This window comes from Sturnira hondurensis, unplaced genomic scaffold (assembly GCF_014824575.4).
Source record: "Sturnira hondurensis isolate 20B ecotype Veracruz unplaced genomic scaffold, ASM1482457v3 Scaffold0004136, whole genome shotgun sequence".
In the NCBI taxonomy this organism is placed as follows: domain Eukaryota; kingdom Metazoa; phylum Chordata; class Mammalia; order Chiroptera; family Phyllostomidae; genus Sturnira; species Sturnira hondurensis.
This window is the reverse complement of record NW_028076767.1, coordinates 28,647,892-28,667,157: the sequence shown is the minus strand read 5'-3', so window position 1 is coordinate 28,667,157 and position 19,266 is coordinate 28,647,892. Positions and strand designations below refer to the sequence as shown.

The window sequence follows — 19,266 nt, the reverse complement described above, 5'->3', positions numbered from 1 at the left end:
CTCTCTCGCCCTCCGCTCCACAGAGGAAGAAGCTGCAGTGCCCGCCCGCCCGGCGCACACACACTCGCACACGGACACACGCTCACACCCGCGCGCGCCCCCTCTCAGCGGCGGCGCTGCTCACCTCATCCCGTATGCAGGAGGCGTGAGCCACTGGCGGGGTTTGGGAGGGGGGAGCGCCGGGGGAGGAAGCAGAGAGGACGAGGGGCGGGCAGAGCTCGCCTGGAGGCCCCCTCACACTAAAACTGAGTGCTTGCACGAGTGGGCTAGAGACGGTGCTGCAGGGGACAGGGGCCTCGCCTCCTTTGAGCAGACACAGCTCCGCCTGCCCCCCACTCTCCGGCGCAGGCGGGGCCGGCACGTGGGCAGGTGCCATCCCGCGCCCTAAAAATAACGGCAGGGAACTAGGTCGCGGCCGCGGGGAGTCGGCCCCGCAGCGGCTGCTTGGCTTGGGGTCTGAGTGACCCCCAGGGGGAAGATGAGATGGCGAGGGCGGGGCACCGTGGAATATGGGTCCCTGGAGAGCCTGTCTGCAACGCAGGGAAGGCCAGCTCTGAAGAGGGGTGGAGAACCAGACCGTCTCCCGTATCGCTGTGCAAGAGGTTGGCGATGGGGGTGCGGAGAGGTCAGAGCCCTTAACGGAAGCACTGTGCTGCCCCCACGGCCAGGGGCGAGGGGGTTCACTGTCACTGGGCTGAACTCTCTGGCTCATCCAATCTTAAAATTGGAGGAGTGAAGCCTGAGAACTGGCAATGAACCCTCTCCTTGTGCTTAGGTTGACAAGAGTCCTGGCATCTCACCCCCAAACCAAGACAGGTCCCAGGAGCCCACCCACAGGGGCCCTCTGTCTGTGGAGTGGCTCTGGGAAGGAGACATGGTGATGAGGAGAGAAAGCAGCAGTGAGGTTCCAGGGAGCGGTGAGTCCCCACCAGGGACGGTGCGGCTCTAGGGAAGGCAGGCCAGTCAGAGGCAAGCCAGGGACAGAGTGGGGGAGGGGGGAAATGAGGCCGCCTGTCCGTTTGGGACCGGATTTCCTCCTGGGGCAGGAGTGTCTAATCTCCTAATCCAGGATTGCTTTCTGAGGGTTCCAGGGCTGACATGCTGTCTGTATTCCTCTCCCTCCCTGGACACAGGTCCCCCAGAAGCTTGATTGTCCTGGGAACCCTCTGTGCCCCCAGATCTAGGCCCACGGTGGAGACATTGCAGAAAGCAGCCTCAGAGGTCTGGACCCTTTGAATCTCCGGAAGATCTAAACATCAAGGGGTGAGGACAGATTAAGGGGAGATGATTTTTCAGACCCTCCCCAGGTGGCCCCCAACCCTAGCCCTCTAAGTTCCAGAGCTGGGGGGGGGGGGGTGGCACCAAGCATCTTATCTAACACGCAGCTTTCATTTTACAGATGAGGAAGGTAAGGCCCAAGAGGAGAAATAAAGGACTTCGTGCAGACACAATGCCAGTGAGTGGCAGAACTCCGTCTAGAATCCAGGTTGCCTTATTGCAGGTTAGGGCTCTGCTCCTCCACACGCCCTGCTTTTAAACTGGCCCTGCCTCCGATAGAAAGGACCACTGGTTCTTGGCTACTGACAGAGGAACAGGTACGGGGTCTAACATGAGCTTTCTCCCTTTTCTTGTGCTCAGGTATCTGAGTTGCCAGACTGGAGTGGCCTCTCCACTTGCAGGTGAAGGTGCGCCCTGAGGACCTTCAGGGGTCCTAAAAAGCCATCCATGTGACTAGGGACGCGGTTCTAGACTGTGACTTCTCAGGACCATGGACAGGGCCCGCCGCTCCGATTGCCCCTGTACGCCATTGGTCAGTGGCATCAGATTGAGTCAATGACGGCTTGGGGGCAACTAACGGCCCTCTGAGGGACCCACAAATAACGTGTCATTGCCAGCGGGTTCTGTGGATGCTGAACAGACGCGAGGGTGAACAGCAAGCTCTCCAGACAGGTGTGAAAATTAGTCTTGGCTTTCCCAGAGGGGAAAAATAGTATTTTTTAAAATGAAATAAGTGTGGGTTGGTGACAGGGGTTAAAAGGAGAGCAGGTGGGTAGGCCAGTGTTCAAGAACTTCTAGACACTCCACCACACACACCATCAGCACCAGCTGCATTATGGTTTTCCGCTCCTCTGTAGAGACAGGTAACATAGTAAAACAGGTAGTACCCTGGCCTGGGATAGGCTGTGACATAAATGCTGGGATTTTTTCCAGCAATCCCAGGACTGGGATGTCCTCCTGGGGGTATGTCCCTGCATCTGTGGCCCAGAGCCCTAGCCGCTCAGACACTGAGTCCATCCATGGAGGAAACCTAGATCCCCCGGGAGTGTGGACAGGAGGGACTCCTCTTCCCCTGGGTATACCATCTGTCCACCTTCACCAGAGCTCCTAACTCACGAGGCTTCTGGAATTCAGGAAACAATGCTGCCATCCTGCCCTTGCCCCCAAACTCTGCATATCCCCAGGTAAGACCGAGGTCCTCTCTCAAGGGTTCCGGATCTCCATCTTTAGAATGAAAGGGTGAGGCTGCGTAGTCCATGGAATTTCTTCCTCTTAGTGCTCTCTGTTTATCTCAGACGAATGCCATGAAGGCCCTTCCTGAGGAGCCCAGACCAAAGCAGGTCACAGCCCCAAGGCCAGACCCCAGCCCTGCAATTCACATGGCTCACCTTTCCAGGGGACAGGTCCCTGTTCAGGCCCCAGGCCAATGCTCTGCAATGAGGTTTTGGGAAAATACATTATAGGCACCTCAAGCATTGCCAGCTTGGCCCTGGCCAGTAAAGTCACGGGCAAGGTGTCCCTCAGCTCTGAGTCCCAGGAGCATGGGTGCCAGCTCAGCACCCCAACTCCACCCAGAGCCCTAGGAAGATTGAGGGAGGGGGGAGTCCTCTCATGAAAGCAACACAAGACACAGAGCTGAGCAGGGTCCTATTCTGAACTCTGAGTCTCCAAAATTGATCCCCTCTCCCACCTTATGCTTCTAAAAAAAAAAAAAAGTTCAAGGAAGCTGCCTCCCAAGTATCAGGATTTGGGAACTGGAAGAGATTTTTATAAATTATTTTTATTTCTCCCCACTTGTGGGAAAGTTGGTCTAGAAATGGAAAGGTGCGAGTTTTCTTCATGGGGTGAAGCTGCGGCAGACTGGGGGCTGGAGTCCAGCTCCCCGACCTCTAGCCCAGGGCTCCATTCACTGAACCAGAATGAGGGGCTGTTTGGAGGAAGCTGGAGCCGCCTGGCTCGGTCTCCCTTCCGCAGAAGGCAGGTGTAGTGTTCCTCCTAGTTACTCCATCCCCATCCGTCCTTATCTCCGTATCATTACCCCACCACCTGACCCACCCACCCCCAGCTCTGACCTCATGGAGCCAAGGCCTTGAACTCCCTCCTTCACTCTTCTCTCCCCACCTGCACACCCCGTTCTCCAGACCCAAAATCCTCGCAGACAATTGATGAGTGAGTCCAGGGCACAGCACACCCCACACACAGGGCTCGCCGCAGAGCACGTCAACCACCATCGTTTCCGTGGCAACCAGGGGCTTAATTAACAGGCTGCAGCCCTGTCACCATGACAATGGCACCCCAACAGCCCCCTATTCCCCTGCAGATTCAGCCCATCTTTCCTCTTTCCCAATCTGGACCCCCTTCTCACTGCACCCACCCCCACCCCCACCCCACCTGGAGAGCTGAGGCCCGCAGATTGCTCTGGTTCATTGAGAACAGGGGAGGGGAGATGAGGAGGATGAGAGAGAGAGAGAGAGAGAGAGAGAGAGAGAGGCCTGTCACCATGGCAACTGCAGCCCCGTTCATAACCAGTTTGTTGCCATGGAGATTCCCAGGGCTCACCTTGGGCTGAGGTACTGGGCAGTGGAGTTCTGAGCCCTAGCTTGAGGAGGAGGTGAATGAAAAGCTCCTTGGACAGGTTGGAGATCTGTGAATCAGATATTTACACAAATAACCCAAAGTCATTCTTCCCAATGTACAGATAGACAGACTGAAACTTGAGGTTTGGATAGGGGTAGGCAGAGAACTTCACCCTTGTAGATTATCAAAGAATCAGCCTGTTTCTGGCTAAGAAAACCCTCATATAGTCGCCTAGTCAACTCCTTTATACCATAGATGAGGCAGTTGAGGCCCAGAGAGAGGACGCAGTGTGCCCAAGGCCGCACACAGAGCCTGAGCTAGAGCACAGATGGGCTATATTGTGAACTTACTCCATTCCTTCTAGTATAAGTTGGCTCCCTCTCACCCCATGGGGACGCACCCCTAGCCCTGCTAGTCTTAACCTAGGCCCAGGGTTCTTTCTAGTACTCCACCATCCTCCAAGAGAAACTGAGGCATAGCAGAGTGGTATAAAGGGTCAGGGGAGTAGCTCAGAGTTGTAACAACTGGTCAGTTGTTACAACTGGCCACTTCTATCCAACCAAGTTACCATCAATCTCCCCGCAGTACAGATGAGGCAACCAAGGCATGAGGGCTGCAGCGCAGGCTTAGTGGTAGCTCCAAGGCTCAGCCTCTGACCTGCTTCTTTCACCTCTTAAGCTGTCTTCCCACTATAACTGATTCCTTGGCAGCAGGAAGTACCCCCAGGGACAACCTCCACTCCCTTGGTCCAGAATGAAAGGCAATGCTCATATACAAGTGACTTGCAAAACCTCCCCCAAGCCTTCCCCCATCTTGCACACGCTGCCCTCTCTCCCTGTGGGCCTGCGTGGGGAGAGTACCTCTGTGGGGCCAGATACAAGAACAGATGCGGGAAAGATACCATCAGATATTTAGCTCCCGAGGGAGCCTTTGTCCATTTCTCCATACAGCGACCTATCAAGGAGGAGGTACTGGAGGTTGTCTCAGGGCCTTAAGCGGTTAAAAGTCACCCAAATCACTTTCCAGATGGAACTTTCAATAAACTCAGCACACAGGTACTCAGCCCTCAGAGAGACACAGAAATGCACACACCAACACACCGGCAGACACCAACACACATAAGCACTGACTCACTGACCTCCCCACAGGTTGTCGGAGCTGTCATGGGACGCTCCTCCCTCAAGAAACAAAAAGACGTACACACACTGCCTCTGCCACAGGCGCACAGCTTCCCAAACTCACATGCGGTTGCACAGACACCTGCACCCCCCAAACTGAAAGCTGAGATGAGAGGGAGGGCCTCTTCTTCTCAGGTGAGCGTATGATGGATGGGAGGACAGAAGGCGTGGGTAGAAGAGGCAGGAGCCTACAGCCACTCCCCTCTCGTCTGATGAGCATTAAGGCCCTGCTAAGCGCCAGGCTAGAGGCTTGGAACTCGGAACACAGAGACAAAAGAACATGATCCCTGCTCAGCCATTAAAAAGAGTGAAGTCTGCAACAACATGGGTAGACCTGGAGGCTGTTATGCTAAGTGAAATAAGTCAGAGAAAGATAAATACTGTATGACTTCATTTATATGTAAAACCTTACAAAACAATAAAACAAATGAACAAACAAATCAAGACAGAAGAAAACTCACAAATACAGAGAACAAACTGATGGGTACCAGAGGAGAGGAGGGTGGGGGATTGGTGGACAAAGTGAGGAGGATGAAGAAGTTTAGATTTCCAGTTACAAAATAAATAATCCACAGGGATATAATGCACAATCAATAACATTGTAATAACTTCGTATGGTGACTGACGGTTACTAGATCACTTCATAAAGTACATTGTGTTGTATGTACGCCTGAAGTTAACACAATATTGTTTGTCAGCTGTACTTTAATTAAAAGTAAATAAATAAATAAAATTTAAGAAAAGAGTATGTATGGTCTGTGCTCTTGAGATGTAGGAGACACACAGGTAACTTTCGTCCACTGTGACATGTGCCCTAATGATGCAGGGAGGGGGCGGAAGAGGAATGACTTTCCTTGACCTGGGGGTGAAGGAAAGTGAACGTGTTTTCCAGAAGAGGGTAAGTGAGCTATGACTTCCAGAGCGAGTAGGAGTTTCCCTGCTATACCAGGTATACAGAAGCCCGGGAGGAAAACGTCTGAATGACAGTTTGGACTCAATCCTAAAGCAATGGAGAGCTTGTGTTTATTGTGGTGAGGACAGGATTGGAGTCGGGCAGACCAATGAGGAGGCTGGCCATGGGACCGATAATGGAGGTTTGGACCAGGCTAATGTTGACAGAAAGACACATGTGGCCAGATTCAGGAGTTTGGGAGGTGGAATGGTCAGAATGTAAGGATTAAGACATTCATGAAAATGAGAAAGAGGGCAGACAGATCATGGAAAACATGCAGAGTGGAAGGAGCCCAAGAAATCCCAGTGGCCACGTCAAGAAGCGGTTGGTTCACGGGCTGGAATCTTGCTGGAAATCAAGGTCTTGGTTTGGTCATCTATACAATGACAGGATTTGGCCAAAGAAACCCCTGAAGGGCTCCTGTAGGGTTTGGGGTGCTTAATTTTTGCTGAAATCAGGGTGAGCTCACGTGCGGCTCAGCAGTGACCCCTGGCGGCCCGGGAAGGCGCTTCCTCCTCCCGGCGCTTGGGCCACTCGAGGCGGATTCGCCACGTTTCATCCAGACCTGAGGGCACAGAGCCAGGGAAAGGACCCCTACAAGGGCCCCCTGCGGAGTGTGTGTGTCCAGGATGTATATTCACTGAAGGCTAAAAGGCTCCTGCCCTTCCTCTTTCTGTGCCCTACCTGTAACTTCCATTACCAGACCACTGCACTGGGCCTTCCAAGAAGCCCCCAGTCCCTCTTGAACTGGCTCCACCCAACCCTTCTGGCAGTGGTGCAGAGGGAGCTAAGTGGGACCCCGAGCGTCGGGACGGAGGTCCCCACGGGATCCTCCCTGGATCTAGATGCCTGGGGTCTAAACTAACTCCTCTTTCTTCCATCTCCTTCCTGGGCTATCCGGCGCTGCCCACGATGCCTCCAGGGAGTCCGAAGATTGAAAGATCAGCCAGGCACCAATGACGTACCGACCCAGCACCTGCCTCAACGACTTGGACTCACTTTCTTTCCTGCCCTTAACCCTACACCCACCTTGACTCTACCCCTATCCTCCTGGCCCAACCCGTTTCCCTCTGGTCCCACCCTTTTCTGCCCGCAAGTCAAGCTAAGCCCTACCTACTTCCTCCGTTGCATTGGCACCTGTACTCAACTGCGTTCCCTAGTTCCACCTCATCCCCTCTGGACCCGCCTCCAACGGGAGATGACCACGCCCCTTTAGTGCCCTGCAGCCCCGCCCCTCCCCTTGACTCTATCCATCACAAGATCCTCCTCTTCGCTCGCCTTCAGTCCCAATCTCTTTCCTTGGCCCCACCCACTTCGAATCTGGCCCCGCCCTTCACGACTTCCCATCCCTCTTCCCTCTTGCCTCCCCTCTTTGGTTTTTGACTGTAGCCCCCGCCCCTTCCAATAGAAGACCCGCCCAGTGTGGCCCCGCCCCATTTCTGCAGGCCCCGCCCCTGCGGCCTCTACCTTTGGCGTCTTCTGCTGAGAGGTGGCAGATATCGGCAGCTGAATGTCTGTGTGACTGTCGGTCAGGGGTCCCGGCGGGCCCCGCGGGGGGCAGCGAGGTGACAGTGAACCTGCGGCTCATGGTGCGTAAAGGGGCCGGGCGGCCGCGGTACGGCCGGGATCGCACAAGTGGCCGCAGCCTGGCTCCGGGAGGCAGAAAGAGCGGATCCCCCCCATCCCCCTCCCGCGGCCCCCCGCCAGACGCGGCGCCGCACAGGGTCCTAGTGCCCGCTCTCCTGGCAATGTTCGGACATTTTTGGTTGGCACAACGGGAGAGAGAGTGGTACTGGCATCTAGTGGTAGAGGCAACTTGCACCATCTAGGCTAGTACCACGGCTGCCTGACCATGAGCCACAGGTTTACCATCAGGGGACTGCACTCCCTCCTCACCATCCCACCCCCTGGCTCATTGAAGCCTGTGGTACCTGGAGGAGGACTCCCCCTGTGAGGGTCTGGCATCGGTCCACGGATCCTGCTGCCTCCTAGAGGAGGACACCAAACGTTTTACAGTCCCCCTCAAAGAATTATCTGGCCCGAAATAGTGCAGAGGTCAAGAAACTCTACTAGCACAAGACGATTCCTACATCTTAGGGCTGACCAGGTTTTAAGCATGCTTGAGGGTCAGATGGTGTAGTCTGTTCCTATAGTGGTGATAACTGTAGGAACTATAGTGGTGGAGAAGCCTATTGGGGAGGTGGAGCCCAAGAGTGGAGGTGCACCTGTTAGGTTGAGATGCCTAGATAAAGGCCGTTCAGAGTCAGCCATTGAACATACGAGCCTGGAGTTTGGAGGAGAGGCTGAGGCTGGGGACAAAACTTTGAAGATACTGCTTAAAGCTTGGGGGGCCAGGTAAGGTCACAGGGAATGAGTGTGCACAGAGAAGAAGTCCAAGGGTTCACACAACGGCACACTGTCACGTAGAGGGTGGAAAGAGGAAGGCCCAGCCCATGAGCTGAGAGGGGGAAACGGGACTAAGAGGTGTCCCAGGGACCAAGTAAGAACAATGTCAGGAAGATGAGCGTGGTCGACTGTGTCAAAGGACCTGGGAGGCGGGGCAGGGTGTGCACAGAGGAGTGTGCACTGTCCTCCCTGTAGCATCTGGCTGTAGCATAGGGGGCTTTGAAGAGAGCGACTTCAGTGATGTAGTCGGGTGGGAGCCAGGCAGGAAGTAGTTGGCAGAATGGGAACTGAGGAAGTAGAGACGGTGAGCAGAAATCCATACTTCGAGGATAGTCTACTACAGATGGAGAACAGAGAAACAGAACATTATCTAGAGAGTCAGGGATCCAGAGGAATTTTCGACAAGCCATATGAGGAATATATGTATGCCAGTGGGAGAGGGTCATTCCTGAGCAAGAAATGGATGAGTTAGGAGAGAGGGGATCCACCCAGAGGACGCTTGGGAGAAAGTTCTCTGAAGCCTTCCTTACACTCCCACCTGCTCGAGCCCATTACCTCCACTCCCCTGCCCCAACCTTCCTTCAAGTCCCTCTGTCATCCTTTGGGGTCAAGTGCGTACTCCTCAGCCTGACGTTCAGACCCTCCCTCATCAGGTTCAGACCACCATTCCTATCTCAGTCATTCCAGAATCTTCTCTCTTCTCTACCTATCCACACACTAGAATTCTGAGTCATCTGTAGCTCCCCAACCCTGCCTGCTCTTTCTCTTCTCCCAGCATTTTCATCAGGAGCACAGATTCCAATCCCACCAACCACTACCTCTCACCGGCTATGGGACTTCAGGTGAGCTGTGCCTAAGTTTCCTCATTTGTAAATGGGGGTGAGGGACGGGTGATGCCAATATTAACAGTACCTGTAAGGTCAGGGTAGTTAGTGCCTGTTTCATAGGGTTGATTGAAGGATGAGCTGTGCTGACACAGAGAAAGCACATGGAACCGTGCCTGGCATATAGTCAGTGCTATACTAGGGGCAGCTACTGTTGTTACCAAGAGGAAAAGTGTCCATACACCAAACATGCAGCAGAGCCAAACACCGAACACTGAGTTGTGCAGTGGAAAAACTAAAGCCATTCATTGGCTGGGCACCATGCCAGAACAGCAAGCTAGCACTCAAAATCCAGACTCCCTGATGGCTTTTGATCAGAGGTTTTTAAAGGCAAAGATTGAGGGCTGGGGGTTACGGGGCAAGGGGCAAGCTGATTGGCTAGTTCTCATGCAAGCCTCGGCAATTTTCTTTCTTCTGATTAATTTAGTTTTTGACGTCATCTTGTCTGGTGTCTTCGTCACTGTGGTCAGGTGACATAGCCAGGTTGCAGAACCAAGCTTCTGCAAAACATCTTGTGATGGTGCATCAGCGATGTTATCTTTAAAGCCAAAGGCAGAAACAAAACATCTTGTGAACTGTTCTTGTTTTGTGCTTAACTAGCTACACTCATCTATTATCTCAGGCAAAGCGTCCTCTTAAACATTTTTCCTGGAACTTACTTGACAGGCAGGCCTCTAGGACATAACTAACATATTTTCCTTGTCTTTGACTATAAGCTACATGACAACAAAAGCCATTGAAACATTTAGCTAATGCCTATACCTGTGTCTCTAGACCCTAGGATGCAATACCTAACCACGTTTACTGTTAACTGTGAGTTTCACTGTCATTGGGCACACGGTCTGTATTTTATCTTCCCACTGCCTAATCCCTGGGCACTTAGGGTGCTTCCAGTTTCTCACTGTACGAACAAGGCTGCAATCAACATCCTTCTAGGTGTTGTTTTGGATGTGTGCGAGGGTTAGAGAGAAGGGACGTTTAGGTTCTTAGTAAATAACTGTCATAGAAGACAAGTGCTACGTCTACAAGAAGAAACTCTTGCTCATCCTTCCAAATTCAGCACAAGTTCAGATGTCATTCTGACCGGGGGACATTCCCTGACTTCAGGCACAACACACAGAATATCACACACACACACACACACACACACACACACAGACACACACACGCATGCACACACACATCTTTAGGATAAGGGGTCACAGTGCACATACTCCAAGCGTGACCCAACCCTGTACCAGTCACAGAACCACTCTTGTAACTGAGCTAGACTCCCTGGGGGCAGAGCCTGGAGTCTGCATGTAAGCAAGTTCTATGGGTACTTTGATGCAACCTAAAGTTTGAGGACCACTGAGGGAGGTCCACAACATAGTCCAATTCATCTCTATGCCCAGTGCCCAGCACATGTAGGAGCTCAATAACTGTTTGATGAATAATTGGCCCACGGCCTTGGCTGTGAAACAGGAATAAGCACATTATACTTTCCTAATAGGAAGAATCAAATATTTTAACATTTATGAAGTGCTTAGAGCAGTGCCTGGCCCATGGTGAACACTCTACTTGTCAAATACATACATAAATCTCAAGGTCAGAGAATCCAACTTTATTGAACATATTCCCACAAAAACGCAAGGTGGGATGAGAGGGCCCAGCCCACCCCCACTCGTCCTTTGTTCTTTGGAACAGACCCACCAGTTTGTATCCAGCAAACTGGCCCCTGCCCCATCAGGAGAGTCCCCACGGGGACCCGCACTGCAGTGCTGAAGCAGGACGTTGAGCCTCAGGTCTCGGGACACTGCAGGACATCGAAGGTCACATAGCCCACTTCGTCCACCTGGTTCGCCTCGTCCTGGAAACTCACACGCCAGTAGAAGCGGTCCTGGCAGAAGTAAGCTTTCTCTGCAGGGAAGAGGCAGGTGCAACGGGGGTGATTCCAAATCTCCCACATACACATACAGACGCAGAAGCCCTGTCTAGATCTTTCCAAGGTTTTCAGATGACACTTCCATCTCCCTCCCCGAGATGCTAGAGGGCACACATCCCGATATGCACAGCACTGGCACAGAGCCTGGCACACAGTAGGTGCTCTGGACAATTTATTCAACATTCATTCATTCAACAAAGGTGTATCATGCCAAGCACCGTTAGAAGCACTGGGGGTGCAGCAGAGAAAAACTGCAGGCACAATCTCCGTTCTGTTGGTGCTTACACACTGGTGGGTAAGACAGATGATTAGCAAGCAAATGTGTGAATAAATGAGATTGCCTTTGACAGCGGAGAGGAAACAAAAGCAAGTAAGTGAATAGACAATGAAGGTCAGAGGAGGCCTCTTTGAAAAGGTGGCTTTAGTGCTGAGACCTGAAGAATGAGAGGGCGGCCGCCTGGTGACAGTCTGGGAAAAAAACCTTCCAGGCAGCGAGAACAACTGGCACACAGGCCCGAAGCAAGGACTGACCTTGATGTGTTCAAAGAGCAGCCAGAAGGCCAGCGGGGACGGAGCGAGCAGAGGGAGTAGTGGGAGGGGAGGAGGGGTCAGCTCCTGTTGGCTCCTTTGGCCTTGGAATATGTCTGGAGTCACTCCCAAGACTTCTGCCTTCCTCTCCTCACCCCTCCCTGCTCCCAGAGAATACATTAACCGTATTGGACAACCAGGATGGCTTGGACTAGGGTGTTTGCACAGGAGATAGTGAAAGCAAATATTTCAGAGGTAGAATCAACAGAACTCGTCAACCAGTTGGATGTGAGTGGTGAAAAAAGAGAAAAGAAGTGTAACTCCCGCTCTCCCCCTTTCCCGGAAGGGAAAAGAGGCTCCAGGAGGCGCAGTGACTTGCTGCCTGAAGACACGCAGCTTTGAATCGCCTTATCACTATATCCCCAGTGGCAGCCCAGGGCCTGGCAAATATTGTCTAATAAAGCAATGAGGCTTCTTGCAAACCTTGTGTCCTGGATTGTAGGGAAAAGAGCTTTCAGCTGGGGAGGCAGGAGATATGGGTGTTAATTCTGGCTGTTCCCCTGTGTCTCCTGGATGATCTGGGGAAGGTCCCTGCCTCAATGACTGTGCTGGGATATTCGCCTCAGTCGCCGGGGGCTTTTTCTTTCTCACTCGGAACTTGACCGATCTCTAAGGCAGGGGAGCCTAGCATGGGAAGGGGCGTCTAGGAGAAGGAACACCACCACCCCGCCCCAGCCCTATCTGCGGCCATCACCTTGATACTGGAAGATGTCGTGCGTGTTTAAGGGCACCCCGGGGAACATCTGGTCCACATAGGTGGCGCTCTTGGGATCCACCGCCTGCGTCTTCGTGTCGAACCTGCGAGAAGGCGGCGAGGAGACAGGTGCTGAGCCGGCGGACAGGCGAATGGCGCCGGGGCTCCCCCTGCCGGCGGTCCCCGTGGCTCTCACCTCCAGAACTTCTGTCCGCTGAACAGCAGCACCTTACCCGCGCCACGCGGGAGGGCCCCAGTGACTTGGGCCACCTCCGGGCCGAAGCCCAGCTTGTCCAGACGCCTCGGGCCTAGGACCGACGCGCCTGTGTAGACCCATACTTGGCGCCCTGAAGGGGAGAAGGGTCACATAGGCCAGGGGGCAGGGAGAAGGCACACAGTCTCCTTGATTGTCAAAAGGGAAAAACCCAGGGAGACCTTTCTGAAGGAACCCGGCGGGCCTGCAGCCTCTGTGCCCACGAGCAGAGCCGCTCGATAGGACTGTGCAAGGGGCCCTGAAATTCAGCATCCCCTATACTTGCTCAACGAAATCTGCCAGGAAGGGACGCGTTTTTTAAATCCGCACGTGAACATTTTCTGGACTATCCTCGGTCTCTTGGCCCTCCTAGTTTGGTGAGGATAGTGAGGAGGGAAGGGGGAAAGGAGGAAACTAACCAGAGAAAAAGAAAATCTTCTTGCTGACGGGCTCCTCAAAGGCGGAATCCAGCTTGGAGGGCAGCGCAGGCCACGTGTCCCTGATCAGGAAGGGGCCCTGCACCCGGCGGCCCTGGGCCTTAGAGAGCCGCCAGTACTTTCTGAGAACGTGAAAAAGGAAACAGCAGGACACTGAGCCTTGAAACAAAGGCCAGTGGGAGGGTAAGGACAGGGTGGGCTCCCCTCCAATGCCCTCCCTCACCACTCACCCTGGCCCCTCACCCACCCATCCTTGAATAAATGCAGTTGGTTCCTGATCTCTGCAATGGCATCGAAGATGTACACGTTGCAGATGTCCTCCGCGGGATCCAAAGACGCGGTAGGGGCTGCAGAAGGGCCAGCAGTGGGGGGACCCGTGGGGCCCACAGTGGGGACATCTGTGGGGCCAGCGGTAGGGGGGCCGGTGGGGCCAGCGGTGGGGACCTCTGAGGGGCGGGCAGTGGGAGGACTGGTGATGCAGACCGTGGGGGGCACAGTGGGCTGGGTTGCAGGTGTGGTGGTTGGAGGCTGTGGTTCAGGTTGAGGGGGAGGACCTAAAAGGAGACACCAAATGAGACACCCCTATTCCTGCATACCTCAGTGCCCAGGGACTGGCTGCTCCCCAAAGCCTATCAGGTATCCCACCTGGCACCTACTCTCCTCACTTTAGATGCTGGAGCCTGCCTACCCACCCACCCCCTCAAGCACAGGAAGGCCTCATCATTTCCTACACTCGCCTTGCTTTCAAACCACACTTATCTGACACCTGGGTCAGGCCCCGGCCCTATAAACATAAGACAGGCAGGGCCAACCCCCACCCCCAGTCCCACAGATAGGAGAGACGTGGTTTGGGGCCCTCAAATGGAGTGGCAAGCCCAATGCTAGAGGCTTTATAAACTCCTATTTAGCTTGTGTGCTCTAAAAAAAAAAAAAAGACCTATGAAGTAGATTCTTTAAAATCCCCCACTTTTTAGAATGAGGAAATAATACTAATAGTAAGTGATGACAACAGTAAAAATATCAAACACTTACATGGCATTTACTATATATGCTAGGCATTATTCTAACTCATTTAAATCTCTTAACAACACTGAGAGGCAGGTACTGTTATTAGCCCCGCTTTACAGATGAGGAAATTGCCAGCGAACTAACGTATCCCAGGTCACCCAGCCAGGAAGCGGCTGGACCAGCTTCTGAACCCACAGCTGTCTCATTCTGAGCCTGTCCTCTCCGAGCACTGACCTCACAGCAGGTACAACCCACTAGGCCCAGACTCCTTGGCAGGTGGACGCCGAGGTCCCACTTCCTCCCACCCCGTTCTCCACCCTCCCTTCTCCTCCCTCCATCCCTGCCACGAAGCCTCACCATACAGATGCTGGATACCCTTCACGTCATCCTCATGCAGGGGCGGCTTCTCGGTGTAGCTGTACATGGGGTACATGAGCGCCTCTGGCACAGATGAGTGATCTAGGCCCAGGGCGTGGCCAAACTCGTGTGCAGCCACCAGGAACAGGCTGTATCCTGGAGAAAAGAGCGAGCCCGAGCCCTGAGCCCTGGGCCGTGCTGCCAACCCCCGCCGCCCACCACACCCTGCCCCGGAACCTTCGGACCCTGCCCACCTTGGTCCGGGCAGAAGCCCCACTTCTTGTCTCTGTCGAAGTTCGAGGTGGTGGCGCACCAGAGGCGCCCGTCGCTGCGGCCCTCCCTGGTGCAGGTCGAGTACTCCTTGTCCAGGAAGGTGAAGGGGAAGACGCACAGCTCCCCCGCTGAGTTGCCCCCGGTCACCGTGGAGTCCACTGAAGAGACCGAGGGCCTTGGGTGAGCCAAGTGGGTGGGTCCAGTAAGGAGCCAGGGGCAGGCCAAACAAGGACCTGGAAAACCTTGGTACCATTTTTAAAGCCTAGGGGGCGATGTCGGGCACAGCTGAGTCCAGGTTAGGCCTGGGCACTGGAGACCGGGGAGAGGCAGCCCGCTGGGCTAAACCGCCAAGGCCTGTGAGCGAGGCCGCAGCGATCGGAAGTCAGAGGGAGGGACTACGGTGAGAGTGGGCAGAGCCTGGTACCTCGGGTAGGGCAGAAGCCATAGAGCTTGTCCTGGTCGTAGTTGGCAGTGGTGGCGCACCAGCGGTAGCCGTCTGAGCGACCGTCGGTGGTGCAGGCGGAGTAGGAGCGGCCCTCGAAGGTGAACGGAAACACGCAGGGCTTGCCGTCCGAATTGCCATGCTGGGTATACAGTCCTGGGGAGGCCCCACACAGTCCCCCGAGCTTATTAACCCACAGGCCGCCCATCTACGGCACCCTCCTGTCCTCATTTCACGGGGGAGAAACGGGGCTCAGAGAACAAAGAGTGACTTGCATACCGCACAACACTAGTGGCTGGGCGGGGATGAAAGCCCCGAGTTCTGGCCCTGGAGGATGTAGGGCGCCCCCCACCCCCGCCCAGTCCCCCCAGGCACCATCCTCTCCAAAATCCTGAACTCACTCTCGCTGGGGCAGAAGCCGAACCGACGGTCAGTGTCAAAGTCGGCGGTGGTGCTGCACCAGAGCAAGTCGTCGGAGCGGCCGTCCGTGGTGCAGGCGGAGTAGGAGCGGCCATCGAAGGTGAAGGGGAAGTGGCAGGGAGCGCCCTCCGCGTTCCCAAAGCTGGTCGGAACCACTGTGGGAGGAAGGGGGCCAAGGTCAGGGAGGATGGCGATGGACGTGGGAAGGAAAAGAGCGGGGTCCGCGGCGGCGCAGGGTCTCACCTACGCCCTTGCCCAGGGACCACAGCTCTTCATCGTCGAAGTGGGCGTCTCCCTGGATGCCCTGGCCAGGAGGAAAGGCGTGCGCCAGGAGCCCGTCCTTCCCGTCGAAGGGATACCCATCTCCGTGCTCTGAAGAAGCGGATGGGAAGAAGAGAGTTAGCGGGGTGCAGGGGGCAGACTGCTGGCTACCCAAGGGCACTGGACTGACTTGGGGGGCTGAAATCCCGCCAGTGAGCAGCTACCCAGGCCTCGCGTCCCTGCGCTCTGCGGAGCCGCGCCAGTGTCGGCGCCTTAAAGATAAGCGGCGGCCAGGGCTGGGCGCACAGGCGAGAGAAAGCCCGGTCCGGTGCCCCCTCTGCTCCCCGCGGCCATCCCTCTCTGGTCCCGGCCCAGAGCCGCCTGGCTTCTCCCTTCTCGCTCTCTCACCCCTAACACCGAACTGGATCACGATGTCGGCCTCCAGGCCGTACACGCGAGTGAAGGTGAGCGGCGTCACCGCGCTCCAGACCGCGAAGGCGCGGGCGAAGGCGTCGTCGATCACGTCGCGCGGCAAGTCTTCCGAGTAGTTTTGGATCCTGCAGGAGAAAGGCCGGAGGACTGAGTGCAGCCGGAAGCACGAGGCGGGAGCCTGGGCCGCCGCAACGTCCCCCTGTCTCAGCAGCGACTTCGGCTCCGGGCTTTCGTCAGGAAAGCGCAGTCGGATGCGTTTTTCCTTTGGCGACTCACAACGGCCCTGGCAGGAGCCGTAGATTGCGAGGCGCGCTTCCCCAAAGGGGAAACGGAGGCTCAGAAGTGGAGCCACTTGCCCCAGGCTGCACATTTAGTGAGGTCCAGGCACGGGTTTGAGACAAGGGGTGTCCATCTGCCGCCTGAGCTCGCGGAGCCGGGTCTTCCCACCCCACCGCGCCCGCGCCCGCGGGACCCCGCCGCGCACCAGTACGTGATGTTTCGGTGGTGCCACTGGAGGTCGCCCTCGAAAGTCTGGAATCTGCCGATGTCTGGGACCCCACAGCGCGGGGCACGCATAGCCTCCAGGGTGGCACTGTCCAGCTCGCCGGTCTCCGGCAGGGTCAGGCGCCTCTGGAGGCGCCGCAGCGCCACACTCAGGGACTGCTCGCCGTCGCTCAAATCGGCGACTTGGGTGTAGCCATAACGGTACAGATACTCCTGCGGACGGAGGGGCAGAGACGACCCAGCGCACTGACTCCCTTTCTCCGCCCTACTGGCCCAGAACTCCAGCCCTTCGGGAGCTCCGGGACTAGAAACAGGGCGCTGTGCCGGGTCTCCGGGCCCTGCACATAAGGGCTTGCGCCCACCCAAGCATCTCCCCTCCGCGGGGACATCCTTATTTCCTTCCCAGCCCTCGATGCTCCTGGCCATGCCTACCTCAGGGTGTATCCCTGTCCACTGCCAGCCCGTGCCCACTCCAGAACCCTCCAATGCCCCCCCTACACCACTCCCCATTGCCCACCCAGAAAACCCTTATTAACCCATTCCTAGCCATTGCTGCCCAGAGCCTCTACAGGGCACCCCTCTATCCCAGTGCCTGATCCTAGACACCTCCGTCCTCTAGACAGGCCCCTGACCCCCAGTGTGGCCCAAAGCATCCCCTGAACCCCATGCCCTCCCTAGGATTCCAGTCCAGACTGAGGTGACTGCTTACCTCTGCCAGCTGCCTGCTAGTGAGGTTGGTTCGCAGGTCTCCTGGGAAGACCACCAAAGTGGGCTGGCGCGGTCGAGGGGCAGCAGAGCAGAAGCCCAGGACCAGGAGCGCCAGGACAGGGGGCAGCCAGGGGTGCATGGTGAGGGCAGCAGTGTCTGGCTGCAGCTGCCCTTGTGGGGGCTTTAAGGAGGAGCTGTTAACTGAATCAGTGACCCCGCCCCTCCCGGACAGGCCAGGCAGGGGCTGACTCAGAGCATGGTGTGTGTGTGTGTGTGTGTGTGTGTGTGTGTGAAGGCAAAGAAAGGACTTACACCACCTCCTCCCTCCCTGCTGCCCACAGTCCCCATTGCTGAATCAGGCAGGACCCCAGACCCACAGAGACCCACAGGAAACCACAGGCCCGTAGGGGAAGGCTGGGTTTTGCAAAATGCACAGATTGTGAGAACTTGATGAAAAGGAGGAAGGGAGACGCAGCTAGAGGGCTCCCTGCGCCCCCCACTGAAGGCCCCGAGTGGTCAGCCCAAGGGGAAGGAGATGGAAGACCCTCCAAGGCTTTTTCTGAACCCAGTGACCCCCTTCCTGGTCAGACCCCTCTGTGGGCCCCTTCCCACACTCCCAGGCTCGCTCTGCCCACGTGTCTCCTCCCTGGACACGGCCCTTGACTCAGCTTCCTCTCCCAGCTCCACCTGGCCTGAACCGAGCGGGCACTGCCAGACGGGAATTGGGGAGTTCCACCGGGGCCACCCCTGTCTTCAGGGGCTGACTCCTTTAGGGTAGTGGCAGGGGAGTTTATTTGTATCATCTAGAGGCCAACAGACGCGGCTTTCCTCTCTTCCTTCGGTGCCCTGGGCAAATGTCCTCACGGCTCTGAATTTGTTTCCTCAGTTGTAAAAAAGGGGCCCTTTGTCCCTACATTGATTTGAGGATAAAATGAGATCAAACACATAACACGCTCATACATGTTATGTGTAACACAATACAGGGTGCTCTGCAAGTCCTCAACAGACCCGGCTTTCAATTTTCCTTTCAATTTTCTGGACCAAGATCATGATTCCAACTCGGAATCAGGAGATGGGGGGGGCTTGGGCTCTAAACCGCTGTGTGACCTAGAGAAAATGCCTTCCCCTCTCTGGGCTTTGGACTCTTCCACTGTAAAGAGCCCTTTGGGTTCTCCAGCCCTGCTTCACCCACACCGGCTCCAGCTCCAAGGAGCACTACACATGCCAATAAACCAGTAGGCTCCCTCCCTGACTTCTGCCCAGCCAACCAGGGTGGGGCGGGATCCACCTTTGCCCTCTTGGAAGCATTGTTTGGGAAGGACGACAATGAAAATTCAATAAGCTGCGTCTAAAGGTCTTATGCTGTGCCAGGTACTTTATAGGCTTATCTAATAAATGAATCCGTGAGATGGAGACAATTAGCTTTTCTTATAGGAAATTGGAAACCTTAGAGTTCACTAATGAGTCACACAGCCNGTGTGACCTAGAGAAAATGCCTTCCCCTCTCTGGGCTTTGGACTCTTTCACTGTAAAGAGCCCTTTGGGTTCTCCAGCCCTGCTTCACCCACACCGGCTCCAGCTCCAAGGAGCACTACATATGCCAATAAACCAGTAGGCTCCCTCCCTGACTTCTGCCCAGCCAGCCAGGGTGGGGCGGGATCCACCTTTGCCCTCTTGGAAGCATTGTTTG

General features: G+C 55.5%; 2 protein-coding genes and 1 long non-coding RNA gene across 9 annotated transcripts in view; 1 reads left to right on the top strand and 2 right to left on the bottom strand.

Moving 5' to 3' along the window:
• Nucleotides 1–7,639, bottom strand: part of SLC12A5 (solute carrier family 12 member 5) — a 35,267-nt gene extending 27,628 nt beyond the window's left edge. Inside the window, exon 1 of the mRNA XM_037044186.1 lies at nt 7,453–7,639. Coding sequence (XP_036900081.1) covers nt 7,453–7,573 — 121 coding nt within the window. The 5' untranslated portion in view covers nt 7,574–7,639. The remainder of the gene's footprint in view (nt 1–7,452) is intronic.
• Nucleotides 11–5,368, top strand: LOC118985556 (uncharacterized). Of its 6 annotated transcripts, none has more exons than XR_005066145.1 (5): nt 11–602; nt 776–917; nt 1,179–1,263; nt 1,400–1,501; nt 1,639–5,368. It is a non-coding gene; the product is annotated as an uncharacterized LOC118985556 (long non-coding RNA). The 6 variants fall into 6 exon arrangements; XR_005066142.1 differs by having other exon boundaries at nt 1,134–1,263; XR_005066146.1 differs by lacking the exon at nt 776–917.
• Nucleotides 7,640–10,857: 3,218 nt separating the features above from the next.
• MMP9 (matrix metallopeptidase 9) lies at nt 10,858–18,208 on the bottom strand. 2 transcript variants are annotated; one of them, XM_037044185.1, is made up of 13 exons: nt 17,578–18,208; nt 16,849–17,081; nt 16,341–16,489; nt 15,915–16,043; nt 15,653–15,826; nt 15,234–15,407; nt 14,791–14,967; nt 14,537–14,692; nt 13,419–13,725; nt 13,154–13,293; nt 12,678–12,828; nt 12,482–12,585; nt 10,858–11,174 (listed from the first exon to the last, which is right to left on the bottom strand). In XM_037044185.1, the coding sequence occupies exons 1-13, from the start codon at nt 17,713–17,715 to the stop codon at nt 11,056–11,058; spliced, it is 2,151 nt and encodes a 716-aa protein (XP_036900080.1). In that variant the 5' UTR covers nt 17,716–18,208; the 3' UTR covers nt 10,858–11,055. The 2 variants fall into 2 exon arrangements, with proteins under 2 accessions (XP_036900080.1, XP_036900079.1); XM_037044184.1 differs by lacking the exon at nt 17,578–18,208 and having other exon boundaries at nt 16,849–17,370.
• Nucleotides 18,209–19,266: the final 1,058 nt, after the last annotated feature.

What these genes read in the sequence shown, in the direction of transcription:
- MMP9 (XM_037044184.1), bottom strand. Translation starts at nt 17,294, where the DNA reads ATGGCCAGGAGCATCGAGGGCTGGGAAGGAAATAAGGATGTCCCCGCG. An exon ending in CTGCATTTATTCAAGGATGG is followed by an intron (nt 13,294 to 13,418) that starts GTGGGTGAGGGG and finishes TCACGTTCTCAG; the next exon opens with AAAGTACTGGCGGCTCTCTA. An exon ending in CGACATCTTCCAGTATCAAG is followed by an intron (nt 11,175 to 12,481) that starts GTGATGGCCGCA and finishes TCTTCCCTGCAG; the next exon opens with AGAAAGCTTACTTCTGCCAG.